The 22866-nt window shown below is 41.4% G+C and overlaps 1 protein-coding gene across 1 annotated transcript in view; it reads right to left on the minus strand.

Annotated features, from left to right (window-relative positions):
• Window positions 1–18544, minus strand: part of LAMC1 (laminin subunit gamma 1) — a 124174-nt gene extending 105630 nt beyond the window's left edge. The window contains exon 1 of the mRNA XM_079945582.1: window positions 17648–18544. Within this exon, the coding sequence (XP_079801708.1) occupies window positions 17648–18062 (415 nt within the window). The 5' untranslated portion in view covers window positions 18063–18544. The remainder of the gene's footprint in view (window positions 1–17647) is intronic.
• Window positions 18545–22866: the final 4322 nt, after the last annotated feature.

Below are 22866 nucleotides of genomic sequence, written 5' to 3' on the forward strand. Positions count from 1 at the left end.
AAAGTTTCAGTCTGAGAAACTCTGCTCTCCTAAAAAAAGAAAGGTATTTAACTTGGCATCGTGGATCCTGGAAAGGAGCACAAGGCTTCTCAAAAAGAAACAAATCCATGGTTGGTCTCAGCTATTCTTCAGTTCTGAAAAGAAAGTTCATCAGAACAAACAGACAGGCCTTCTATTTTTACTGTCCACAACAAGGATGATGTCTTAAATTTTGAGAAAGCAGCTCTGTGGACTTTCTCCAAAGATCAGTAAACACACCTCTTCCAAACACTTTTCCAAAAAGTCTGGACATATTTATTGAATTTAGCCCTATGCTTCTCATGAGTTCAGAACTGAGTTTTCTGATTCAAGACAATCGAAGAATATTCATATGCCTATGATTTCACAAGTCAAGTACCTAGCTCTAAGTTGCTGACCCATAGCTCCTGTCCTCAATGAGCTCATATGAAGAAACAAAATAAGTACACATTTAAAAGACTCCAGAACAAGATGATATGCTCAACTGACCAAGGAGGGACACAATAAGCGCTACTGTCTCACACTTCCAGAATGTGGAAAAGCATTTTTAGAGAAGGCAATTTCCTTCCAAAAGAAACTGGGGTGATAAAGCACAGAGGACAACATGATATATATTTAGGCAAAGGGTGATGGCAAAGGACTCTGAGCAAATAAAGACAATGAGTCTAAGAAAAATGATGTCCATTCAAGGAGACCACAATCTTTTAGAAAGCAAAATCCAAGCTGAGAGAACCCTAGAGGCAAAAGCAATCACTTATAACCATTTATATAGTCATTCTCAATACAAGTGATTCTTTAAAGATTCCTAGAGACACTGATTTATTGCTGATTTAAAGCAACTGGACAGAAAGAAAAAAAAGCTGTGATAAGTAGGTAGATAGGGAGGGAGATGCATAAAGTGTGGAGAGAGTAAGGACACAGACATCACTGAAATCATATGCTTCTAGGAACAAGAAGAAAATCAGAATTAACTTCCAATTCAAAAAGTATCTCAAATGAAATGGCTTTAATGCAGCCAGGTTCCTAACAGAGGCATTGGAGATGAAACTGCATTTCTACAAAAAACCATCAAACAAACAAAAAAATAAACTACTTCTTTGAAACATTTATCTAATGCTCTATTTGGAATTCTAAATACTCTTACCATAATTTAATAACCCATCCACTCAAATCGTCTTAAAATACAGCTGTTAAAATGCACCCTTTCAATGAAATATAAGTTCCTATTAAATGGACTTTTATTCAATCATTTAGATAATAACCAATTTATCAAATGCCTATTATGTGCCAAATTTTTACATAGTCTTTAGTAGTTCTATTATCACTATCTGTAAAAGTGGTATAACATATAATCAAATGTGATACAGTCCATAATCCTTTATCTGTGATTCTATATCCAAAAATTTCTAAACAGCAGAGGATTTTCATGATATCTGACAACAAAACGTGACTTAAACTAGTGTGAGGCCCTTATAGCCTTTAATCAGCCCTTAATTCATAAAAGTATGAATACATTTCACCGCAGAGATAGTGAGGACCTGGCTGTTAAGTCTCTGACCTAATTAATGTTTAAAATACAGCTCCTGCCCTCAATGAACTCAATTCATATTGAAGGAAAAGATAAATACACATTAAAAAAGATTCCAGAACAAGACTGTATGTTCAAGTGACCAGTAAGTGGTACAAACAATAGGCACTGTTTTACTACTTCTGGAGTTCTTGTTTCTGAAACACATCTGGATTTTAAAACAGCTTTGATTCATCCATCACAGTGGAAGGTAAACATGATCACTACTGTCAAGTAAATCAAGACTTAATGATTCTGCAAGGATGTGCTCCTCCGAGATGAATCTGATACAGAGCCGGTCGGTGTAAGTACCCAACACTAACATAGTGAGAGCTCAGTGTCAGGAGGGGATCATGGGAATGAAACCCGGTAGTCTCAGAATAAAATGAATTGTGCAAAGGAAGGGAGTGAATGGTGCACACTGAGAAGAGCAGGACGAGCGTGCACCCCTTTTCTTCAGAGGCTCTACTCCTGAAGTCCTAGGGTGTGAAGGTCTACAGAGAGCATGTTTGCTAGTTTTTCTAGATCCACTTCCTAAAACTGCTAGCCACAGAATGGGATCCTCTGAAGAAGGTACTTCAGGAAGACCAAAACTCAGGAAAGAGAGGATTCTCCAGCACAGGAACTGGCAGGCACAATACCACAGTAGAGGGTTGGCATGCCAGAGCCATCTGCCAAAACCAGTCCCCCTCCCCGCCACCCTCCATCACTGTAACAGATTTGTGGCTGGGCACAAGGTTGCCCAGCCAGACTACACTTCCCAGCCTCCACTGCATATATGAGTGGCCAGGTGACTAAATGCTCTCCAGTGGCAGATGATACAACGATGTGGACCTCTGTCGGGTCTCAGTCTTGAAAGTTAGGCATACACTCCTCAGCAGCATCTTCCCATTTGTAATACAGAGGTAGCTATCACTCAGCTTCAACCACACACAGGAGGACAGCACCCTAAGGGATGGCAAATCATGAAGATGAAAGGACCCTGGGCCCCAGAATGTCTGTGTGGATCAGAGCTACCTTGCTGCTCACTCAGGACTACCACATGAAAGAGAAACCTCTATGTTTCTTGAACTACTTTATCATTGGGGCTCTTTACTACTATGGCTTAGTTTTTACCTAACAACACTGGTGAGGAAGCTACATCATGGACTAGCCATCCCACTCCACCTGTCCAATTTCAATAACCCTATGTAATAGGCAAACTCCATCTTGGGAAAATCTAAACAAAACTGCCATTTCTCACCCTCATCTGCATTCTGGGGCTGTAGCCTCACAGAAATAGGAATTCATTCATTCAGCAAACTTTTGAGCACCCACTACTAAATGAAAGGTATTATGCTACACACTAGGAATATATAAGCCAACGTAAAAAAGAAAGCCAAGGGAACCCTCCTTGGGCAGGTCCTCTGTTCTGCATGCTTTTCACCCAGAAGTTAAGCTCTAGGTCTTCCTGTCTGTCCCATTTCCAGCACTTTGCAGTGCCTTTTACATAACAGGCACTAATAAATATTTGTTAGGTGAATGAATTAAGAAATCAATAAATTCATCTTATCCTCAATGAATTCAGTCTGGGGGGGAGAACAAAACAATACAATCTAGCACCTCTCACATCACAGGCATGTAATATGGTCAGTGATTTTTAGAAATGAATGAATGTATGGGCACTGAACAACATGACAGCAAATGCTATGGAGGGGCAGGAGGAATTAGATATCAAAATCTTCCCAGAGAAACTGAAATTTGCCATGAGTTCTGAAGGACAATTAGAAGGTAACCAAATAAACAAAGTAAGGAATCAAGAAGATGTAGCGCCCATGCTGTCTGAACATGTTTACTATGCCTGGAACTTAAGGGCAGAGTTCCAATCACACAATGAACATATCTAGTACTCCTCTGAATACCACTGCTTCCACTAATTAAGCCAAAAACTGACATCTTTTCTTTAGCATTTGCATCATCATATGAACTGCTGTCAATGCAGTGCTACACCCTTCTTTAACTTTCAGATGTAATTTTCATTTTTAAATCTAAAATCAGGATTTATTTGACCAGTTCTAACAAATCCTCCATCATATAATCAAAGAATCTCAAGGTTGGTAGAAATCTGAAAGGTCACCAGATAAATGTTCTGGGAAGTCATTTATCTTGACCAGCTACAATCAGTTCTTTGCAGTCACATGGAATTTTTATCCTTCTTTTACAGCACTTTATATTTTGTCTCAGAGTATATTTGTTGATATACACATGCTCGCTCTCCCACTAGACTACACGCTTTTTATGTACAACTCACATTCTTCTTTATCTCATATTCTTCCAGTGCTCAATAATCATAGGCTCTGTATAAAATCATCTTTTAATCCAACCCAACCACATCAGCTCCTGCAGTCCCTGTCAAATCCAACCCGTTTGCTTGCTCCTGTATACAGCCTCATTGTTACCTCTGGTAAAGATGAGTTGTTGCACCTTCTTTCCAAGACCCACAGAGCTTCCTTCCTGTTTTTAATGCCAATGATGCCACATTGCTTCTCTTTTCACCTCCATTTCTATGTCATGGATTAGGGCTTAAGACTCCAAATGTTTGGAAAAAATGAAACAAGTTCCAAATAAACCATCCCTTTTGTAAGCTGCAGAATGTCCATATCTCAGAAATTGTCAGATGTTTCCCTGCAGATGTTTTAAGCCTAAAATCATCAATGCCCTTTCCCGTTCCACCTTTTGTCCCTCTGACAAGGTTACTGTGCTTCCTCGAGACTTCCTGTTTGAATAACCACACACTTGGGTGTTCAAACCCCCATGTGTCCATTATTCACCATAAAAGGGACCTGAGGAAGTAACCAGGCAGTTGAACACAAAATGATCCATGAACAAAAACAGCTGTGCGTTAGCAGGATGGACAAAAAGACAGCAGGGATCTTGACACTGCTGTGAATTTCAAAAACAAGGTCTATTTAGTCAGGCATGGTTAAAAGGCTGCTGATTCAGAGCATTCGTGGTCCATTTCATAATTGAAAATCACTGGAGATGTGAAGAAGTCTTTTTAGTTACTTCCACAGAGTCTCGCCCCAACACCAGCCTTCCTAACAGTCTCCGTTATGGGAACAAAGCTGCCTCTCCTTTCTCTCACAGCAATGGCACTACCAACTCAAAGGTTTCACCCCAAAAATTTAATACTTATTTTATTTCCCAGTCCAAAAAGCAGATTCCCCCTTCCCCAAGAGGTTTTCCTATAAAAACACAGGGAAGCACAGATATAGATACACACAGAAGAACACACAAAAAGAGGCAAAGAAAACAAGCTTACATTCTCCAAACATCTGGAAAGTATGTTAATATCCAGAATCAGTCTATTTCTGATACCCTAGATTTACCATCCATGCCTTGTGCCAGGATATAAGAACTTTAAAGTGGGCATAAGTATAAAACCAAAGCTTTATCAGAATGGCCGCAAAACTGAATGATTCTTATTGCACCAGGAGTTGATGCTAACTTATTTCTTGCCAAGCAGCAAAAATGCTGAAAACAGTAGTAAAAAAAAACCAGCTTCAGCCCCTAAAGCAATCCTGATAAAGTAAACAAATTTTATTACAACTGCATTACAGATGGTCTCACAAACTTTCATAATCTGTAATAGAGTTGTAAGAATTTGGTATTCGATAGACTTTCTATCCCATGAACTTATCTAAAATACTCACTATAAATTCACAACTATGTATAGAGACACTCTGAAAGTTAATCCTAGACGCTCAACCCCACAGAACGTGACCCCTTTACCATGAAGGGGTAACCACATGACCAAAACAATTAAAGTAGACAATTGCTCTTCCGTTTCCAACTGTCTCTCCCACACAATATTCACCTTTAGCCTTGTGTTTCTTCCCACCTCCAAAAAGAACACAACTTCAGTGAAAATTTCAGGATGCTCATCTCTACCAGATCATGATCTGGCATTTAAATAATAGTAATAATCTAAAAACTTAGCACTTCCCTGGTGGTACAGTGGTTAAGAATCCACCTGCCAATGCAGGGGACACGGGTTCGAACCCTGGTCTGAGAAGATCCCACATGCCACAGAGCAACTAAGCCTGTGCACCGCAACTACTAAGCCTGCACTCTAGAGCCCGCGAGCCACAACTACTGAGCCCTCATGCCACAATTACTGAATCCCGCACGCCTAGAGCCCGTGCTCCACAACAAGAGAAGCCACGGCAATGAGAAGCCCGTGCACCGCAATGAAGATTAGCCCCTGCTCACCGCAACTAGAGAAAGCCTGCACGCAGCAACGAAAACCCAACGCAGCTAAAAATAAATAAATGTATTTAAAATTTTTTTAATGAAAAACAATTTTTTTCATTTAAAAAAATAAAAACTTAGTGACACCAAAACAACAGGACAAGTCACCAGTCCTATCAGGATAAGGTCCATAGGAGAAGGAACCACTAGGGGAGGAACAGCAACACTGAAGCACAGATAAACTGCTAAACCAAGGCAACTATACCCTAACTTCTTTGGTAAGAGATTAAGTAAATTAAACCAGGACCCATCCCTAAAACATATTTTTTACAGTTTAAACTTTCCTAAGTTTCCTTCCAACTCCAAAATTATTCTAGTTAGCCACATATTCAAAAGTCCAGAGATGCCAACATTCCAGAAAACTAAAGGTCTAAATGTTGTACAGGATAGGGTCAGAAAACAAAATCCATTCCTAGATCTAATCATTTTACATTGCCAAGCTACTATAACTTATTTCTTAATAGTTTCTGATAATAAGATGATCTCAGATTTTGAGAACATCTGTGCAGACCGTTCCTGCTTCTAATCAGGATTTGCTGCTGCCAGAGTCCCTGCCAATGAACAGAGAGCTCAAGAAAAGCTGTTCAACTCATTTTCATCAAGCTGTCATGACCCCCTTCTCAAAAACCGTGAAGCTCTTCTCTTGGAAAGACTTAAGATCCTTTTATTCTCTTTGAAGAAAGCTGATGGGAAAGCCCTTAGAAAATACTGATGCTTCTGTATTTTACCAACTGGCAAAAGGGGTGGGGGCATTTTAAGCCCAATACTCGGCCTCAAATGTAGCAGTGGGTGCCATTCTTCCCATAAGAAATAAAATTGAGCATGTGCATTTAAATACCATCAGTCACTAGGATGTGATGATGTAACCACATGTATCACAGAAATGCAATGTGGACAAAGCAGGTCTGTAAAGAAAGGAGGATTGTGATTCAATAATACTTAATATTGAGTGGTAGAAGCGGAGGTAGTATGCATTGGGGGAGAAACCCAAAATACAAAATCTAAGTGGGAACCCCCTTCTTCAGAGAGGAAGCAAAAAAAAATTTCTTTTTTAAAATTTTAAGATATCTAGGAGTCCGCTGATTGAACCTTGGCTCAGGAATGCTCTGGGGAAACTAAGGAGATAAAGAGTGAATGATAGATACACAGATAAGATAGATAGACAGAGTTGTAGATTTACAAACTAACATATACAGAAATCAAAGTGAAGGAAGTCACTTCCAAGCCTGAAAGCTGAAACAGTGACAAAGAAACCTCCTGGGACCACAGTAGTTATTTATCAATCAATAAAAGGTGGTTACACCTTTCAGTTAGCAAACCTGAACAACAAAAAGGCCACCAAGTAAGAGTCAGAATTTACTTGAAGCAGAGGAAACGAAGTAGAACCTGGAGATGGCCCTGACAGGCTTATCTTTAAGGATGTCAGATAAAGTAAGCAACTGAACTAACTCAGCCATTCTCAACAACCAGAAAGGAGTCATGGATAAGGCAGAAAGGAGATAAGGTGGCGTTCCCCTGACCACCCTTCAGGAAACAGGGTATGTGGTACACTTTTCCTATCATTAGACACTGACAAAACACAGAATCTCATTCTGAAATTCAATAAATTCCTTAGAAATTCCTAGAAGCGTTAACAGCTAAATATATAACTAGTATAAGTACCCAAAACCTAGTATTTTCCCATTGCTAACAATCCTCTGTTCTTCACAAATAAGTGCAAAGATCTTTTTAAAAGAAGCACTCCAAATCCAGAGCTCAAGCAGAGATCTGTCAGAGAAACCAGACTCAGTCCTTTGGTTTGGTATACTTTCATTTCACTTCCTAATTAAAGGTCCTCTACAGGTCTCCGTCACTTACCAGGCTTGTTCTAACATGGCAGAGTGGCAAGTGCATAACCTATCCACAACAGGTCTGAATTCCAACCTAAATTCAACCTGTTCTACCTCAGCAGTCACCAGTCATATTACTATCCATAGGGGTCACAGTAGTTCTCAAGATTGTTTTAAGGATTCAAAGAGGCAACCGAGGGGTGCTCAACGAAAGGAAATTTACTTTCTTTTGTTGCCCAGTTTTCACAATCCGCATCTCCTCAGAACCCATCCTCCAAGTCTCTACTACTCCATGGAAAGCAAACAATGCCTTCACCATTATCTGGTTACTCTTAGATCTTTATTCAAACAAATCACCCTTCCTGGAAAGTCCTCCATTCATGTCTACCACTCTTCAAGACCCAAGAAGCTTTTCCTGGGTGACTGCCATCGACACTCTTCAAAGTGCTTTACAGGTATTCCCTCAGCACTTTAAAAAGTTTCAACTGAATTATGTTTACTGTGCTTATATTCTCCCACTGATTGTCTGTACATGAGTGTTTTTGTCTTATCCCCTCAAAACACATTACAAATCACCTGAGGATAAAAAAAGTGTTTCAACAATATTACCTACACATTCCATATTACAATGCCCATAAGAGAAGAATTTTCTCAGCAAAGTAAGAATTTTATTTACAAAAGAACTTTGCCAACTAACTAATTAAAAATCACAATCAAACAGGCTCACCTCATTTTGAGTGGGTAGGTCTTTTCACTTAGTTGGAAATACTTCACAAAATTTCATACACTTCTCTAAGAAAGCCACACAACACACTTCAAGCTTCAGACTTATTTCTTTTTTTAAAATAAATTTATTTATTTATTTAATTTTGGCTGCATTGGGTCTCTGTTGTGGTGCATGGGCTTCTCATTGTGGTGGCTTCTCTTGTTGCAGAGCACAGGCTCTAGGTGCGCGGGTTTCAGCAGTTGTGGCGCACAGGCTTAGCTGCTCCGTGGTATGTGGGATCTTCCCAGACCAGGGATCGAACCCGTGTCCCCTGCATTGGCAGGCGGATTCTTAACCACTGCCACCAAGGAAGCCCCAGATGTATTATTTCTGAAAGGCTCAATGAGAAGAAGCCACTATCAATGAGAAGAAGCCACTAACATGTCAAAGGAAGGAAGATGGGGTCTTCACATTATACATTTTATGTAATATGTGGAATATTTTGTTTTCACTGTAGAATTTAAGTAACAAGTTTTACAAAAACCAGACATTGTAACAAAAGCACATGCCACAGGGACATTCTTAGAGAACTCTCTAAACCTGCCCCCCAAAACACAAACTTACCATTTATCACTTCAAACCACTAAGCACCAACCAAATCCATCACCTGGTTAAAGGCAGTCATGAGAAGAGCAAAGAGAACTTGCTCTTCCTGTACACCTGCCCACACTCCACTTCCTGAGACTTACCAGGAAGCTCACCTGAATGCTTTTCTGAAAGCACTCTGTAGGTACTTCAAGTAAAATCAGCTGATACCTCAATGAAAATCAGCTGGTTGGCTTGTTTTGTGTCCCTTCACTCAAAAAACATTTCTGAATGCCTACTGATGCCAGCAACTGCTGGTAGGGTAGAAAGACCGTACGAGAAATAGAACGTAGATGATTATGTCTTAGAGTCTGTGCTCTCCTATTTTAAACCAAAATCGTACCCCAAACTAACAAAATCACCTATTTATTCTTTGTATTTTAGTAGGTTGAAACTTTTCATTCTTTTTTTCTAATTTGAAGAATAATTTAGATACAACAAAGTACACAAATATTAAATGTACAGCTCTGAATCTGTACATATGTATACACCTTTGTAACCTCCATGCAGGTCAAGATGCAGAACGTAAAGTGGGAACTATAAAGGAGAAAAAAAAAAGACTGATTACTAGCTGTGTCTCTGAAAACACTGACAGGCATCTCTGTAGTCACTGCCTTGGGCAATCGCTCTGGTTAGCAGAAACCTTCACATACAATGTGATTTATCATCACGAACAAAATTCATTGAGTCCCTAACTCTATACTCTATACAATAGAGTAACTCTATACAATACCACTTGTATTTTTTATTTCAAGAAATTTTTTTAAAATGTGAAGGTTGATTCTGAATCCTTATTTCCAAAAACTTCCAAAACAAAAAGAAGATAAAATAACAAAAAAAAAACCACACAAAACAAGACGATACAGCAAAAATCCAATGTTGACTGCAATATAATAGGAAGCAGCCATGCAGTCGGAAACAAAGAGTAAAAGGAGGGAGCTGAGGGACTAAAACTCCTAAAGTTTTAAAAGAAATAATGTAAATCCCCTAATTCATCTCCCAGCCTTGCCACAAAAGATCTGAGAGCGCCATTGTCTAAGAAAGAGATAAGTCTGCTTTATTTTATTTCATGAATATGTAGCTGCATAGGGCACCAGGCTGACTGGACCCAGTTATTTTAGGCTGGCCTCCTGGAAGAGCCCATGGAAAGAAAAGCAGATGTACTTAATTAGTGTCACCACAGTCTGGCACAATACTCTAAAACCTCAGTGACATTTCTGTAAATGAGTTTTCTGCTAACCCCATTTAGCAAGCTGTCCGCTTTAGGCCCAAATGAGCCAACATCTAACTTTATCATTTTAGAAGAAAGGAGATGCTTGCAAATCTTAGCAAGGCCCTCTTACAAATCTTAGGGCAAGAAACAGGCAAAGTAATAGAACCGGCACACAGTCATCTTGAAATTTTATCCTTTGACAATTTAAGATAAGGGACAGATTAATCCCTTATTTTAAAAAATCCTCTCTGGAATTTTGGGCAGTAAAAATAAACAAACAGTTCTGCTCTAAACTTTGACACTTTTCCCTAAAACTCAAACAGACCAGCAGTAGAGCTGTCCATTAAGTATAGCTGGAAACAAGCAACAAGGAAAGAAGCATCTGTTGGTTCTGCTGCCTGTTAAATCTAGACAAATAAGTGGTTATTATTCATCTGTCTAACCACTTTAATGTGGTTCTTCACTATCCTGCAGAGAAGGCATACCTCAGTATGCCAGTCTCCTGAGTGTACCAATAATGAATTAAATAAACTAAAAATGATGCCACACACAATAAGCAAATAAGATGTTTCACTGCAACCCTTCTCCACAACTGCTTAATAATACCCTTTTAGAGTCTATTTCAACAACAAACATGTGAATATATATTTTAAAATAAAATTTATGTCCATTTCTAAAGAAAAACACACATTAACATTAAAATTTCAGAAACATATTCACATGTGAGATTCAAACCTGAGCAAGTAGTTTACTCATAAAATTTATCCAGCTGACTTCAAATCATATAAAAGCCTAATTTTTACACCAAAAAAGGACAGTCACAGATCTTTCAATTCCATATCAGTTCCATACCCAACTTAGTACTTTTTTATAAAGCTACAGAAATAAAACAACCAGGTACCACATTCACAGTGGCATAAATCTCAAAAAAATGGAGAGATGGCACTGATAAAAATAAACGCAAGTTCAAAAGTGTTACTGAGAAGAATATAAATTAATGTGCAGTGTTTTGGGACTTCTTATAATTCAGGCATTCATTTATTTACTCACTCTTCATATACTTACTGAACACTATGCCAGACACATTGTTAAGCAGTGGAGATACAAACCCTCCAGCCTCCCTCCAAACGGTAAGTTAAGTGAATGCTTTGTGTGTGTGCACCTTTTTTTTTTTTTTTTTTTTTTTGCGGTACGTGGGCCTCTCACTGTTGTGGCCTCTCCCGTTGTGGAGCACAGGCTCCGGACGCGCAGGCTCAGCGGCCATGGCTAACGGGCCCAGCCGCTCCGCAGCATGTGGGATCTTCCCGGACCGGGGCACGAACCCGTGTCCCCTGCATCATCAGGCGGACTCTCAACCACTGCGCCACCAGGGAAGCCCGTGTGTGCACCTTTTACCTAAAAACTTATTATATAACACTGAACGTATCGGTCTAGAGCAGAGGTCACCAAACTTGTCCTGTAGAGGGTCAGAGAGTAAACATTTTAGGCTTTGTGGGCCAGGACTTATTGTTACAATTACTCAACTCTGCCTTTCTAGTGCAAAATCAGCCAGAGACAATACGTTAATAAATTAACTTGACTGTGTTTCAATAAAACTTTATGGATACGAAAATTTGAATTTCATATAATTTTTACATGTCATAAAATATTTTTCTTCTTTTGATTTTTCAACCAATTAAACATGTAAAAACCATTCTTAGCTCATCGCCCATACAAAAATAGGTGGCAGCCCAGGGCTGGATTTAGTCTGTGGGCCATAATTTGCCTACCCCCAGGCTAGAGACCTAGGTCTCCACATCTAAGCCACAAGTTCCATGAGGTCAGGGCAATGTCCAAAGAATCATTATACACCCAGGAATCTGTATGGTGCTGAGGCATAGCAAGCAATTAACTAATGTTAGTTATATTCAACGAAACTAAAAAGATGACTAAGTCCCCGACCCTGCCTTCAAGGACCTCATGGTCTAGAAGTGGAGATAGACAAGCAAAGAAACAATACCATGTGATAAGTGCTGTGGTAGATACCTACAGGGTGGTGTGGGTGGGATACCTAATCCAGGCCAGGGGGAGAAGGAAACTGGGGAAGGATTCCTGAAGGTGATGACACCTGGAAGAAGTGTTCCAAACCAAAGAAACAGCCCTTCAAGCACATGAAATGACAAAAGATAAGCCTAGAGGTTATAAAGGTCCGGATCCTGAAGTACCTTATACACCATGCCAAGGCATCTGGACTTTATCCTAAAGGCTTGAGGAATCACCGCAGAATTTTTAGCTGGGAAACGGTATCATCAGATTTGCATTTTAGAACCATTGCTCGGTCCAAAGCGATGGCTGCCTGAATAGAAAGAGCAAAACTGGAGGCAGAAAGACCACCAATTCGTTAGCAAGTTGTTGCAGTAATCAAGGTGAAATTCCATGGGGGGTTACAGTAAAGCAGATATAAAGATAAGGATCCAAGAGACATATGGCTGGATACAGGAAGTGAAAGTGGAGTCTTGGGCAGATTGTAGCAAGGATGGGTGGGAAAGAAAGTGGTGGAGTTACAGCTGCCCAGAGACCCAGCAGCGGATGCTATCTGCTGGCCAAACAGAGTAATCTTTACTGATGAAAGCCTATGAAGCATGGTTCTTGGCCAAAGATTGGTTGAGAGCCTCAGGAATAAACAGTAGTGCTGTTCATTAAGATACAGCTTTGAACTGGATAAGACCATAAGGAATGAATTTAGTTTGGGACATGGCCTCTGGACATAGCAAACTGACCATGTCCCACATGGAGAAAAAGCTGTCCTGAAGATACAAATTTAGAATTTATTGATTTGCAAATAGTAATGGAAGCCTTGAGATTTAGAGGACTTCATTCAGGAAGAGTGAGTAGCATGAAAAAAAAAAAAAGGAATCGAGAAACATAAGTGAAAAGGAACAGAGGGAACAGCAGGAAAACCAAGGGAGTCTAATATCTCTGAATCAGTATGTACATGAACTTGTATTGATATTTTAAAGTTGTCCTGGAATAAACTAGTCATTCTTTTGAGAGATTTGTTAGAGAAACGAAGAACTGCAGGAGCTAGTATGTTAGACTGAGTCAAAAACCTACCTCCACTATAATTTTTGGCAAATCACAACCTCAGGACCCTCATCTTTGCCTTCCCTCACTGAGTTATGAAAATCTAATCAGTGATAAACTGGAGGCTTTATAAACTGTAAAGTATTATAAAGGAACTCCTGATTTATTATTGTAATGGCATTACATCTGGGTATGAAAATTCCATCTAACAGGGTATAAACTTCTGAAGAATGGACCGTCAATCTTCTACACCTTTCTATCAGGTACTGCACCACGTATTCAGTAGGTATTTAAAATATGTTTGCAGAATATCTGGGAGTAACGTGAGAATGTATGCACAGGGAAAGGAGTGCATAGCAAAAGGCATGTCCAACTTCCTAAAAGGATTTAGAACTGAAATAGTCAAACTTTATCCCTCCCACAAATGTGGCCAATGACAAAATAATGGGGGGAGGGGAGCTCACAGTTCCAAACTTTCTCCTAATGTGTAAACTGTTTTTCTGAATGCTTTAGAAACATGAAAAAGGTATTTACGGAAAAAGCAGTGAATTGTAGAACAGGAAAACAGCCAAGAGCAACTTTATAAAACTGTGTTCACCAACTGCTGGCCACTAAAGAAGAGCTCCTTAACTCCTCAAGTTGAAACCTGCAAAATGTAAATCAGGCCTTTGTAAGACAAACTAAAATAGTGTCCCCTCAGGGTGCACAAATACCACAGTGAAGTCACCAGAGTTCTAACAGAGTCAGAACCTACCTCGCAAAAATATTCCCGGGGAAAAAAATTTGCTGTTTGTTTCATGTTAAATACACACTAAGAGGACCAAACAGAATAAAATGTAATACCCTTATATAGCAATTATTGTGATTTAGACACACAAAAACAATATTTAGATACAGCTTAAAAGTGTCATTTAATCACTGCTTGTTCCTAAAGCTTATAAGGAGCTTGGACACCAATCTGGCAGACTGGACACCCAGTCTGCCAAGTTTTCATCTACAGTGACTATCAAGTTAATTAAAGGGGCTGTTTAATAAAAGGCAAATCCTCAGATGCAATCTTACTATCAACTACTCTGCTGATAAGGATAAAACTTATTATAAAACACAAAAGCCAGACTTTTAAAAAGCAGTTGAATAATTCATATAGGAGTTAGGAGAGAAGATCCAGAAGTGAAAGGCAAAAGAAAGACTTCTTTTTAGAAAAGGATGCCTTGCTGAGATTTCTCTCCACAATGGGCAGAAAATACAGTTCTGATGACCACAGCAACTTTAACTCATTATATCTAAGTATACATTGCACCCTGTACCCTGGATAACTGTAAATGGTGCTTAAGACATGGCTGCTTACAGAAACAATGCTGATTTTCCTGGCTTTTGTACAAGTGATGATAATGGTACAATCACCTAATTTGTACTTGCCATCTGTTAAAATATGCCTCACCCCCCAAAAAAGGTACCAGTTAAAATGATCGTGTAATTTTATACATACATGCGTATGCATGAAATGTTTCTGGAAGGTTACGTAAAAAATTGTGAGCGACAGTCTCTACGGCAACTTAGCAAATGGAGATGAAGAGACTCACTAGTCATTATACTGTTTTAATTCACTATGTCATGTTTTACTTTTACAATAAAAAAAGTCTTAGGATCACTGGCAAAATATGTATATTTCTTGTGACAACTTAACTGTGATCTGACTTTGCTTATTTTACAGTTTACTGTGCTTAAAGTTCAACATCAAAAGGAAGGCTACAAAAGTGGTGGCTAGACCTAGTTCTTTCACACTGCTCCCTTCCAGTTTCACATGCTCTGTAAGGGCAAAGCACAATATGCATCACTTGTTTAAGGGTATGTGAAATTTGAACTGGATGGGAGATTTAATAGATGCACAAACAGTCATGGTCCTTGAATTCATGGGAAATAATTAGTTAGCTAGAGCCCATGGAGTAACTGCAGTTAGGGAGTGAATGTGCTGAATATCAAAACACACAATAATACATAAAGCCCTGCCTATCTGTTGTTAAGTTATAGATCATAACATTCATGAATACATATATCCTTGTCATGAAAAAAGAGAGGGGAGAGAGAGAGAGATTGAGACATCAACGCCACTACACGCAAATCTCCCTCCCCTTCCCCATCTTCTCCACACAGTTTCCTCCAGGACAGCATTTCTGATGGCACAACAAGTACAATAACTTCTAGTCAAGTTTTTAGAAATTGTCTATCTAAAAATCTTCAAGTAAATGTTCTTACAGTATTTGTATGAAAACTATTTTAAATCACTTTTATTTACTTAGAAGTTTTAAATCTATAGTTTTATGAACTTCATTTAGCAAGAATGTTACCAAAAACTGAAGAATTTTTCAGCAAAACAAGTTCAAGCATATATAACATTTTCAGAGTAAAAAGTCTTTCGAGCTTTTTAATCACTAGGACCCAAAGCTCATATATCGGCCTCCCAGTAGTAGCAACCTAACTTGACGGATACTATCTTACCTAACACATTATCTTTGTAATAGAGAAGTAATCACCGAGTAATCTACCTTCCTCTACCATCACCTGAAGTAACCTTTTGCTACATAGTGCTCACAGCAGAAAATTCAGAGAAGGTCCAGATTGACAGCCCTATCTTTACCTAAATGAGAGATTCTTATTCAGAAATTTTCAGTTGAATCTCAGGCATTTGAGACATCAAGGCTGTGCTTTTGCTTTGAAATTTTTAATATTTCAAAACAGATAAAATAAATAAGACGCTGTAGGCATTCAAAATTCAACACAGAAGCTTTAAAAAGACAAAAAAAAAATTTTTAATAATTGGATACAAGTTTCAAAACTAATCTTGGCCAAGTTTAAAAATACAACACTTAGGAGAAAAGTGATAAAGAGCATCCCCACAAAGTCTTAGGAGGGCCTAGGTCTCTTGCAGAATCTTTAGAAAGGCACCTGTTCCAAGATACTGCTTAGTTCCATGTTTCCAATACCTTTGAAAAACTGAACTCAGTTTATTTCTTCCACCTCTGAAAAACAGGTGCCTTAGAGTTCCAGTTTATGAACTTACTTTTGAAAAGTTTCATCTTCCTAATAACTTGTCTACAAATAAAATGATATTTACTACAAAGGTGCTAAATACTGTTTTTCTAAAACTTGCTCCACACACAGTAATTTAACTCCACTTTTCAAAGTACTTTCTCTAGAATCTTGACGCTTTCATAAAATTTAATGTATCAGAGAGCAGTGGAAAGAAAAATACAAAAACCACGACCAAAAGAACCATGTGCCTACCAAACGTTCCTTTCGAAGATTCCCCAAATAATGTTACTAGCCTTATAGAATTATACTGCTTTGATAGAAGAATGGCTTGGCACGCTGTTCGCTCTGGAAGTTCATTACTACCAGCTACTGGTCTGCAACGGGACTGAAGCTCTGCCCGTCAAGGCCAGTTTCTCACGCATGTTACTCTGTTAAACACAATAATGAATCATTCTGCTCGTTTGTATATTTCAACGATGAAGAAAAATTGACCCAGATCAAACATGATTTTTAATACTCGGGGATAAACATGTCCATCCTCGTCCACCACTCAGCAATGAAGTTTTCTATACATCCCTTTCCTGATTGCTAAAAGGTCACTTACACATGCTTCTACACTTGCTTTGAATCAAAGCAAAAGGAAAGACAGTGAGGAGAGCCTTTTTTCTCAGGGACAAAACTGTACCCAACAATTACAGTGAGTGCAGATACTTCCTTTTGTTTTGTCTGTATCAGGATTATCAGTGAAATCGCTCTGTGGCCCTTAATTAAAGCTGAACAACTTTAAAGAACAATAACTTTAAAAGTGAACTTCTATTTTAATTACACATAGGCAACAGCAGTAGTAAAGTCATTTGCTCCCCTCAAACCCCCTTAACTTAGACCCTTTCCTCTCTAGCTTATTCAGCAAACAGCAATCACCCTCAACCCTGGAGAGAAAGTCTTTTAAACAAGATAAAAGTGCTAAAGGTTGACAAGTGAGGAGGGGGGGTTCTGATTAACGCTTCAGGAAAGAGGGACCAAAACAGCCGAAATGGCGAATAATCAAGGGGGCGAAAATCCGGCTAAGTTATTTATAGACTAGGAAAGCAAACAGAGAGAGATGCTGGCGGGAAGCATCTTGGCTCGCGGGATGTTAAGTGCTAGATCTAGTTTAGAAGTTGGAGAAGGGAATTTCTGTGTGGCCCATGCTGGGGAGCAGAGAGCCACCACGCGGCTGTTTGGTCCCCGCAGACTGGGTGAGGGGATGAGCAGTAGTAGGGGATGGGGCTGTCACCGCTTACCCAGATGCAGCGTGAGGTTGATGGAGTTGGGGTACTGCACCCCGGCCAGCATGGTCTGGCTCTGCCACCAGGTGGTGTCGGCCTGGTTGTTGTAGTCCGTCAGGAAGGCTGCCCCGTGCTGCAGGTGGGGCTGCCCGGCGTCGCACAGGTGACAGGACTTGGTGACCCCGGTCACCCCGGTCTGCACACAGTACTCCTCGGGCGGAGTCCCGCACGTGTTGGTGGCCACCACGGTCACGTTGAAGGCGGCGTTGACGAATTCGGGCATGCAGCGCTGCGACCGCCCGCCCTCGTCCGTGCACTCGTCCATGGCTGCCCGGGCGCAGCCGGCCGCAGCGGCCGCCAGCACAGCCAACACCCGCCAGAGGCCGCCCCGCGGCCGCAGCGCCGGCGCGGCCGGTTTGCTGCCCCTCATCCCGCCGCCCGCGCGCTGGGCCACGGCAAAGGCAAGAGCGCGGGCGCGTTCCTCTCGTGCAGCGGCGTCCCTCGGAGGCCGCTCAGCGGGCTGAGCCTCGGGGCCCAGTGGCCGGACTCTCCGGACGGGCGGTGGCGGCGGCTCGCGGCGGAGAGGAGGTCCGGAGGGCGCCCCTGGCGAGAACTGCGCGGCTCGCTAACCACTGCCCCGCACGCCGCCTCCGCGCCTCCCTCTCCCACCCGGGACACAGCCGGCACTCGCTACCGACCCCCAACTTCCGAGCGCGTACCCGAGCGCGCGCCCCCGGGGAGGAAGGAGCAGGGGGTGGGATCGGCAGGGTGGGGTGGGGTCTGCCGAGAAAGCCCAACCCCGGCGTCCTCTCAGTAGCTCCCGCGGCCCCCGTAGCCGCTCCCCGGCTCTCCACGCGCGGTGGACTGCGCGTCCGCCCCGGCAACTCGCGGCGGCGGCGGCGGCGGCGGCGGCGGCGGCGGGGGCGGTGACATCTCGCGCTCGAGCCCGCGGCGCGCAATCGGCGGGGGAGGGGCTTTGAGGGGCGCGAGGGGTGGGCGGGGAGCGGGAGGAGAGGGGAGGGAGGGGCGGCAGGGCGGTGCATGCCGGGAGGGAAAGGAAGGCAGCGGAGAGGCAGCTTCCAGCCGGGAGGTGGATGCCAGGGTTCCCTGGCGCCGAGTCCCCGGAAGACTCGGGATTAGGGGAGCGGGTAACGGAGGGGGCCTTAAAGGGGCGACGCCGGAGGGGTGAGGTCGCTCGGAGTCGGCCTTTGGGCCCCACGCCGGTCTGGGCCGCAAGAACGCGGATCCCCGCCCCGCCAGGTGTCAGTCCTTGCGTCCAGCCGGCAGCACCCCGGGCCAGGGACCAAAGGGACCCAATCGATGGTGGGGACTGCCCGCAGGCTCTTCGTCCCAGCCGGCCGCCCCGGGAATGCCCCCTGCCGCTCGGGGTCGGCTCCAGCGCTTTCCGAGGAGCGGTCCCGGGGTGTCAGGGGGCTGACATGGTGGTCCCCGGAGAATATAGGGCCTGGTCGCAGCATCATAATGTTTTCTGAAGCGATTTCCTGCCTCTGAATTAAAGTGTAACCAGTCGTTTAACAGGCGCAAGGAAGGAAGTGAAAAGGCTGGGAATGGAATGACATTTTTCCCCTGGGTACGCAGACCCACTGCGAAATTCTTCCACTGTGTTGTTTATGTTCCCCAGCTTGCCTTTAAAAGACTCGAAATTATCTGGATCTGACATCCTCCTTTTCGGGCCTGCTGAGTCACGGAATATTCTCCGTGCCAGGATGACTCAGTTCACAGAACCTGAGCCAGAAGATCATGAGGTTTAGTCCGAGATCCGAACCTGGGCACTTAACCAGTGCTGATAACGACAAGCAAAGACGCGAAGGGAGGGTGCCATAAAAGTGGATGGCCCGAGGCGGCGTTTTTTAAACCTTTGGAGTCCCCAGGCAAAGTGGTTGTACGTTGGGGATGCTCCTGAGGCAGTTTTTTTCTTTTTCTTGTTTTTTTTTTTTTAACTATTCAAGCTCGTTAACAGTAAAGTGAGAATGATAAATACACTGGGGGCGGAAGGCGGGGGTGGAAAATACCTAGTTTTGGACGCAGTAGTCCCGTCAAGAGAGGGATGGTGAGGATGTGAAATAATGAAATAAGTAAATGTTAGGTTACTATGGTTGGAGTCAGTGTTAACTCTAGGAGGACCTTAAGGATAATGGTTTGGGGGAGGGGAGCAGACTAGGGGCTTGTCAAATGGTGAGCTTGGTTAGCAAATACAAGGATCACTTATATTGGTAGTTTATTTGATGAGATGGGTGGAGATCATGCATGACTCAGAGTCTCTAACTCCTCGCCCCCTGGCATCTACTCTTTGGGAAAGTTATGGAGCTGTGGGTAACAATGTTTTAATCCTTTCACGTGTGAGTGGAAGCAAAAGAAATTTATTCATTTATACCTAGAGGGGATGCTATTCTCTCTCAGTCCTTGATTGTTCTTGGGAACAAACGAGGGCATACAGGACAAAGATAAGATGTTAGCTGTAAACAAAGCTACAGATATTTTAATAACTATATTTAAATGCATATATTAATACATTTGCCTGATAAATTTTCAGTATTTTATTAGGTATTGGCAAACCAAACAGCGGGTCTCCTTTCGTTTTCCACCAGGTCAATAGTTGGGTAAGGAGACCCCAAAGGCTGCGAATCAACATAAATGTTTCTTTGTCACTGCTCCCTTTTAGGTTCTAATGTCCAAGGGTTAACTACAAGCTCTTACTTATGCTTACCTACCCCACTGTTTCATTACCAGAACCTCATGTGGTATTTGTAAAGCACATAAAGAGACTTTGAATTGATTTCTGAATTGTATTGCTCATCATGAGAGTGTGACAAGGAGATATCTATTTTGAAGCGAGATAAGAATGTAACCAGCGTGCTTGATGATAAAAAATTTTGCTCCATTGTCTGAATCCTGATTCAAACAAACTAATGGTTAAAACAAAATTTTTAAGACAATTTGGGAAACTCAAACACTAATTAGATCTTGGATGATAACAAATTAAGTATTTACCTGGAGATGCCACTGTTGACTAAATAGCCTTGGGTGTGTTTTTTTTTTAAGTGAGAGTGTGTGAGATTTTCTTTACTTCAAGTTGCCCTGTTTTTTTCAAAAAATTCCGAAGCCCTTAATACATGTTCTTAGCTGCTGGAAGCTCCATTATTTGGTGAACAAATGTGGTGTTTAGAAGAAAAACGTGAAGGTGTGGGAGAAATGGGTTCAGATCCCTCAAAAGATGATCTTAGTGCCCAATCACCAGTGCCTCTATGCTGAAAGAAAGGTAGGATGAGGGAATGTAGTCGTTTATTGTACATACAAAAGACCTCCAAAAAAAATTTTTAATTCCACTTAGAATTTCAGAGAAAAGAGCTTTCCCCATCAGGATCTGTATACTCAATTTCAAGGAAGGATGCTGATTTCCCTGACTTGGGTCACTGCAAATTCCTGAGCATACCCATCCCTAGTGAGGGGAATAGAGTAATGTGATTAAGCAGCCCACCAGAAAACCATGGAGTTTAGGAAAAGCAGTTCTCCAAGGAAACACATTGCTGTTGCTAGAAGGGGGCAGGTTGCAAGACAGAAAAAAAAACACCAGATGCCCACTACATCAAGACTGAGACTATGTCATATAATTAGAAAAATAATTTAAAATGTTGTATTGACCTTTTCAGATTGCCACTTGGCCCTTTTTTATCCTTTTATAATTACCAGTGTGTTTATTTTTCCATTCCTTAGTCTTTTTGACCTCGTTTCCCCATATTCTTCCCAAGTCTAAACACCACTATACTATAAGCTTTATCTTTTATATTTAGCATGCAACTTAAAGATAACAGTTACAACTAATTATATAATGATGTTAGTCTATATTTACATTCTGTTTTATACTTTTCAAAATGTAATAACTCTGAAGCAAAGAATATTAATTGTGTAGAGTTGAGGAAACAGGATCAAAGAGAATAAGTTACAGCAAAGTCAAAACGGGGGCCTGCACTTTGTGGCTCCCTGTCTAGTGTTGTTTTCTTTTCTGTGTGTAAAGATCATTGTAGAGAAGAGGGAAAAGGAAGAGCTTTCCCAAACTTCCGAGGTTTTGAGGTTATCAAATAAGAATTTTTAATTAGGTGAAAATAAATATGATAGTAGAAGAGAATTACAATATCCCTCTTCAAAGTTACGCTAACTACCCATGATTCTTGGTGTTAGGTTTATAGATCCTGCTTGGGTCCTTGGTACAGGTCCAAGCATAACAAGATAATATATCATTGTGGCAAGGTTCAGGTGAAGACAGGATTCCTCTTATATGAGGTAAAGGCCATCCTTCCCATCTAGCCCCCCATACCCAATTTAAGCCATCTTTACATTGTGATACTAGTTTTAAAAGGAAGAGAGGAAAAAAAAAAGGACACATAATACATAAGGTTTAAACTAGAATTTTCTTATTATAAAGACAATTTTAAAAAGAAATATTTCCGGGGCTTCCCTGGTGGTGCAGTGGTTGAGAATCCTCCTGCCAATGCAGGGGGCACGGGCTCGAGGCCTGGTCCGGGAAGATCCCACATGCTGCGGAGCAACTAAGCCCGTGCGCCACAACTACTGAGCCTGCGCTCTAGAGCCCACAAGCCACAACTACTGAGCCTGTGTGCCACAACTACTGAAGCCTGTGCGCTTGGAGCCCATGCTCCACAAGAGAAGCCACTGCAATGAGAAGCCCACGCACCGCAATGAAGAGTAGCCCCCGCTCGCCACAACTAGAGAAACTCCGCACACAGCAACGAAGACCAACGCAGCCAAAAATAAATAAATAAAATAAACAAATTTATGAAAAAAAAATATTTCCAAAAGTTAGGAGCAAAGTCGAACCCCTCCCCCACCCAAAATCTTCCCATCAAAGGAACAGAACACTTCACATCTCAAAAATTGTATTATTCTGCTAACCAGATGTGGAACGTATCCTACTGTACAGAACAGAGGGATAAATAATCTTTTATACACAGATGAAATGGCTTTATTGTGGGAACTCAGAATGTCTTTAACAAGTTGTTGACCGATAGTGGTTAAATACTGCTAGAAAGGGTAATTCTTTCAAAACCAAAGTTATTATTGGTAGTTTTCTCCCAACATTTAATCGCATTATAGTTCATTACCTCATTCAATTACTTGGATATATAGCACAACAATTTTTTGGAGGATGTGCCTAGAAATTTTATTGTTCAAAATTAGAAGCTCACAGCTCTTTG

This window comes from Stenella coeruleoalba (assembly GCF_951394435.1).
Source record: "Stenella coeruleoalba genome assembly, chromosome: 1".
NCBI lineage: Eukaryota > Metazoa > Chordata > Mammalia > Artiodactyla > Delphinidae > Stenella > Stenella coeruleoalba.